Source organism: Bufo gargarizans, chromosome 2, assembly GCF_014858855.1.
Source record: "Bufo gargarizans isolate SCDJY-AF-19 chromosome 2, ASM1485885v1, whole genome shotgun sequence".
NCBI classification, from domain to species: Eukaryota; Metazoa; Chordata; class Amphibia; order Anura; family Bufonidae; genus Bufo; species Bufo gargarizans.
The window spans coordinates 581210554-581217094 of NC_058081.1; the positions used below are offsets into that span (position 1 = coordinate 581210554).

Below are 6541 nucleotides of genomic sequence, written 5' to 3' on the forward strand. Positions count from 1 at the left end.
GCTGACCACCACATCACGTAGCCGCGGACCATAGACTAGCACTTTGCACTGCAGCATGGCTTCCCCTGCTCAGTATAATCACATGACCTACAGAACATCAATGCATGTAAGCAGGGGTATTTTCTGGCATTTTTGCTACATTTGCTACATTTTGTAAGTGTGACTAGAACACTTATAAACTGTAAGACAGTAAGTCATATTCCCTGTAGTACAAGCAGATGTGATAAGGCTGTGTGCCAGTCCAGAAATGTGGGTGTCAAGCAGCAGTGGTTAAAAATTGATATTTCTAGGGTATGACTCACCTACACACCGTAATGAGGAGGGCAGCGCACTTCTCTTTCGGTTTAATCAGTAGACTTCGTAATAACTAACTTTACTTGCTGAAAAGCTGATTAGTGGGTTTTGTTTCCTTTAATGCCATCTACACACGATGGGGGTGAATGCACATGAGATCCACACAAATTTATGTGCATTTCTGCACCATATCCGCACACAAAAGGTGCAGTTTCTAATTGCGGATTAGAGGCGGTCTCGCCTATTATTGGAAAAGTGTACAGCCGCACGTTCAAGTCTCCTGATAAGAAGTTGCATCTGTCCTTCATACGTTATCTCCTTTCATTATCCACTCTTGGTTTTGGCTTCCAAAACTGCATCTGGAAACCTGACCGTGTGGTCATAAGGTAAAACTTTATGGTAGGGTGAAGCCAGGATTATAATCCCTGGATTTTATAGGTCATTAAGTACAGCGCAATGAGACATTTTTGAGGAGTGATATGTGTAAAAGGAATTCTATAAATTAAGGAAAAATCTTTAGGAACTTTTTAATATATACAGCATTAGGCTTCTTTCACACTGGTGTTAGGCTTGTCCGGCAGGCTCTTCTAGCGAACGTTTGCACACGTGTGCTGCCAGAAGTCCACCCCATTCACTATAATTGGGATGGACCAGAGATGCGGCCGTAGCACGGCAAATATGCCAACAGGCGACCGGACAAAAACCTATTAACATATTTAATTCAAAACCAATAAGATGGAAGCCTTTATTATTCCAGTGCCAGCATGCCAACCAATACAATCCAATCTGCACCCCTTATGGGGGCCAGGTCTTAATGATGACCATCCTCATATTTTTCTGGCTTTACTTCTTCCAAATCATCCTTCAAATTCTCCATATCCTGGAAATGTCAGCAAGATGCAGTCAGAGGAGGAGCTGGATGTTCTCATTGATATTAGATAATGTGGAAAAGGAGGAAAAGCAGATGGCAGCAGATGGGCTCCCACCTGTAGGGCAGGAGAGCGCTGGGGTTGGAGAAGTGGGTATGCCAGAGCTGATTAATATTCTGTGTTTATTGTCAAATAACCTGCAGGAGATTACAGACAAGAACTGCAATAATGTGCATATTGTGTCCCACCTAACCAGCCAAACCCCATACCAGTAGAAGTCCCTGTTTAAAGGTGCATTAAAGGTGTCACACGGCCATTAACAATGAAGAAGAACTATACAGTGCAGTCTAAATTATTAAATGAAATGTAGCTGCGGGCTAATTGGCCGTGTGGTTCCCCGCAGCATGGCCGCTCCATGTGGCCGTACTCTAAGGCAGAGTGGCTTGGGTATTCCTGATTTATAGCGATTCATGAAGAATTAATTCGTAATGATTTGAATTTCTTGGCTTACATCGGTGAAGTTGCCAAATCGGATTTTACACATTTTCGTTCCTCTCTAATTAGCACAATTTTGGCACACAACTTAAGACATACACCTTTCCTTCAAGCTGCACCCTTTCCTAATTAATATGTGTGGCATACAACATATGCATTTTCATGAATACCTCTGCCCTACTGCGCACCATTCCCTCCTGAAGCTACTATCTCTGAATTGTAAAATATTACATGCTGTTTATTAGGAAGCTAATGCATATGTTCAGTTTTGTATTGATCCTGGGTTTATAGTTCACCAGTGCAATCACCGTTTTGTGGGCTAAAATCTCCCAGTATTTCCCAGCTCGTTCAGTGTCTGCATCTACAGCAAGGGTTTCTGAGATCATATCCGACACAGCTGCAGCAAGCCCCAGAGGAGCCAGTACAGAGGGTGGGGGTGGTAGTAGCCCTGAGGAGATGATGTGTCACAGTGTTCTCCCTCAGGCCATTGCCACTGAGGATTGGTGCAGAAATCAAGTTTTGAAGACAGAAGCCAGAAGTGAATGTATCACAGTCTATTTTACTAAGTGCAAAGTATACATTCAATAGCAGTTACATTTAATAGCAGGTACGTTCAATAGCAGCGGATTGCAAGTGCAATCTTCTGGCACCAGTAAGGAATATGGAGGCAGGTTGATTTGCTGCAGTTTAGCACTAATATTGTACTGGCCTAGTAGTATTGTAGGTGATGGGTGTCTTAGCTGTAGTCCCTCACCTCACAGCAGTGTCTTTGATGCAGGTGTTAGCTGGTCACTCTGCTGTCTGAATTCTTAAGGATTTACTTGAGGATATGTTTTAGCTGATATTCTCTCTGTAGAATCCTTCTTAGGAGCAGGAGCTCAGATGTGTGTTTCCTGTTCTTCCTGGAAATCCCCTCCTGGCAGGAAGCAGGGCCAGCCCACTCCTACCAAGAGGGGAGGAGCAGAAAAGTTAGCTTCTGTTGTCCCTGCCAATATGTGTTGGCCCTGCCTACTTGTGTTGCCCAACCTTCTGTCCGTTTGGACCCACCCACAACACAGGGACACTTTTAGTTTTTTTTCCAGGGCAACTTTAAGTTCCCAGTCCGCCTCTGACCCTGCAACTGGGAACTGCAGAAAGAGTTCATAAAAATTGTATTGCATGCCTGTAGTTATTTGGGAAGATTGAAATGTGAACTTAGAATAAATTTCAGAGAGGACAGCTACCATCGTTGCTACTGCCTATACACAACTATTGGGAGAAGCTTTAAGCTCTGTAACATACCTCGGGACTGTGACTTTTGACGCTTCATGAAAAACCGCTCCCATTTTCTTTTTAGTAAAGACAGACTATTTATTGCAACCAAATGGGCCTAGTCATTAACTCTACCACCCATACGCTGGTCCCTAGCTATCATACTGCTCTCCTGCCATGCATCCCTCCCAAAACCCATCTACACCAAGGGCACCCCACCTATTACCATGCAGGAGCACCAAAGCTCCGAGGGAGGAAAGGGTGCACATTCGAACCACTGCACAGGACCAGGGAGCACCAGAGTGGGGATAGTCACCATGAGCGACTACTGCACCCATCCTTGCCACCACTACCACTCCATTCATCCTTACTGCACTTCAGTACGGCTTGCTGCACTATGTATGCTGACAATGAAAATAAGAATAGATTAGAAAAAATGAATATGTGTCACTCTTTGGTTTTAATTGGTAAAAATAGGAGTGATACAGTCTCTTCAAACAAGGGACTATAGCAAAACATTTCCCCAAGTCTATCGCTGGGGGGCAAAATTATCAAATATAACTTTTGGAATAATATTATTAATGCCTCTGTTAACAATGTCATACCTGGTAACATTTGTGAGTCTGAGCCAAGGTGGCTCCTCTTCTTCTTTCTTGCTGTGGAAGGAGCTTTTCTTGAAGATCTTGAGACCCTGACGGTATGGCTTTTAGATTCATTATGGCTTTTTTCCTGTGAAAGATGATTTTCTGGCCGCTCGAGCTTGTCATTGTTAGCTGCAGAGGGTGTAGCTTCTTCTATGGCATCCTTTGTATCCATTTGCCTTTCATGTTGTTTGATTCCCGTTGGCTCTGAAGGACGTTTTGATGTATCATACAATTGCTGTGAGTCTTCCTCCCTTGGCTCAGATGGACTGCTCTTCAGCTGCATTTTGGGAGGTTGAAGGACTAGGTAGTAAGCAACCTAGGCCATCTCACTATGTTGTTATCTGAGGAGGGAATAAAACATTTCATGAACTTTAGAATAAAAAAGGAACATTTGCCATTGTTTTTCCACAACCAATAGTTTGCTTACAAGCAAGTGCTGACCAGTCAGTACCTCGTTCCATAAGCTGGCCATAGATAAAACAACGAGGGCTAACATCACCATGATAAAGAGAGTTGTTAACTATAGTTTTGACCCATGCACCACCAATGAACATTGTGATAATGAAAAATATCTGAGTAAGGATCAAGGGGAAGGGGAAAGTATACCCATTTCTGATTGCTATATACTGTAATACTGTACAAAGAGAGGTGTCTAAGACTTTGCTATGCTTGGTAGATCTTCACATTTAGTTAAGCAGTGATCAGTAGCCAAATGACGGTATGTATAAGAAACTGGGATCTTGCCTTTAGATGTTAAAGCCACATTCCCATTTGTGACATTGATGACATCACTAGGATATGCCATCAATGTCAAATAGATGTAGGTAACAGAGATGGGACCCCCACCTAACCTGGCATGATCTCCATTCACTGCTGTGAGAATTCTGAAAATAGTTGAGTGCTTGGCTTGGCTACTTCTGGCAGTCCTACAGCAGAGAATGGAGAGGTGGCCATGTTTGCTCGCTGTTCACCACTATGGGACTTCCGAAAATAGCCGAGCATGCTCACTTAGCTATTTTTGGAAGTCCTATAATGGTTAATAGAGATCAAGTTGTGCATGCGATGTGTGCTCTCCTTCACTTTTTGGGTCCTGTTCAGTAGATAAGGTCCCAGAGGTGGATGGCATAACGTAGAGATCTGCTATTAATGTTTCAGATGGTAATGCCCCTTTAAACATTAGTACCACTATAGATCCTAGCAGGAACACTTAAAATGTATAAATGCCTTCAAAAAGAATGAGCAAAAACTATTTCCTAATATACTAATCAATTAATCATGATTAATAAAAATTGATTAGTATATTAGGAAATAGTTTTCACTCATTCTTTTTGAAGGCCCTTTAAACATTACTTACATTTGTGTACTAAGGGTAATTATTATTTAGTTCATGTAGAGTCTGGTTGGAAGGGTGGTAATAAATTCAGTTAATTATTATATAATAGATTAGAATTGATTCAGGCTGCCCATCCACGATACCTGTTTTGAGTCCACACCTGGTTTTAGCTTCAGAACTACATATGAAAATCTGATCACATGAGTGTGTGGCTGGAGGATCAATAGCAGGCCCTACTAAATACTGTGTGTTGTCAAATCTTCTAGGAATACAATTATTTGTTTTACACAGATTATACCCTTTTTTTACACAGATATTTATTAGACCTTATTCACAAATCTGTATCCATTTTATATCCATAAAGAAAGGTCAGTGTTTCATACATGAAGATATCTTTTTTTGGTCTGTGCGTAAATTTTTTGTCCTCCATGTGTCATCCTCTTCCCCCGTGCAATGCTAGACTGAGAAGGGGTTTTCTAAAGTTTTTCTACCCATGGACTGTGAAAACAGACCAAACACTGTTCTGTCAGTTTACAGACCTATAGACCTCAGTGGGCATGTTTGGTCCACCACATGGACTGAAGTAGTGCATGTCTCAGTTTTTTTTCTGCTAAAGGATGTGTAAAGAACATGCTGAGCAGACAAACATGAATCACTGAGGTGAGTAAACTCTAAGGATAAGATTTGACCATCAGCAATGTGTTATATTGGATATGTTACATACAGTGTGTGTTGGAGGTGCCCAAACTGCAGCTATGTGGGTGCAAGCTATTTGGGTTTTGCTAATTGCTGGAAATTGTTGGATCAGAACTGTTAGTTAGAAATATGGTGATATGTATGCATTAGCCCTGAGCTAGAAGTATTTTTAAATGATTTGTTCTTGAATGTTATGTAATTTAATGTCATGTATAAATCCCAGCATAGCTCTGTATGGTAGTGAAGGAGATAACTAACTTTGACACAGCCTCTTTGTAGGTGGTTGCTAGATGGTGGCTTTCTCCACCCATAGCTCTGGAGTGTTCTAGGGGAGTCTTAGGAGGGAATTAGGAAACGTAGGAAGCACAGACCAAGGTTCATTTTCCTTGAGGCTCAGGATTCAGAGACTGACAGATCAATGTGTGATTCACAGCCGCCAGACAGGTTCATAATGATCTGATTCTCTCTTATGCACCTGGTCAGCAGCTGCAGGTGCCCTCCTGAATTTAACTGCACCAGTTTCCTTAGGGCAGAGATACAGTAGAATCCTCTGGCGTAGGTAGCGGTATTTTCTGCTGCACTGTGATATTTGGTTGAGTTGGGCCACTTCCCTGCACTAATGCATTGCTGGCCCTGCCTACTACTGTTGTCCTGCCTTCTGCCAATTTGGACCCCCCTACAACATGGAGCAACCTTTACCTTTTTTTCAAGGGCCACTTTTAGTTCCCAATCCGCCCCTGTATAGTTGGATGTACAACTTCTCCTACTTTACACTACAGTAAAGAGAGATATTTATTCTTCTATCTCTGGCCTGGTTTCCTGACTCCCACACCATATGCTGGCAATCAACCTGCCTTGCACCCATCCAAACACGTAGCATCAAAAGCATCCCAGCTACCATCAGGCAGGAGGCCCAGAACCAGGGTGTGCCTTGAGGGAAGAAAGTATGCCCTCCTTTC

At 42.5% G+C, this 6541-nt stretch overlaps 1 protein-coding gene across 1 annotated transcript in view; it reads right to left on the minus strand.

Annotated features, from left to right (window-relative positions):
* TTLL10 (tubulin tyrosine ligase like 10) overlaps nucleotides 1–3836 on the minus strand; it is a 114192-nt gene extending 110356 nt beyond the window's left edge. Inside the window, exon 1 of the mRNA XM_044277540.1 lies at nucleotides 3515–3836. Within this exon, the coding sequence (XP_044133475.1) occupies nucleotides 3515–3836 (322 nt within the window). The remainder of the gene's footprint in view (nucleotides 1–3514) is intronic.
* Between the last annotated feature and the right edge of the window lie 2705 nt (nucleotides 3837–6541).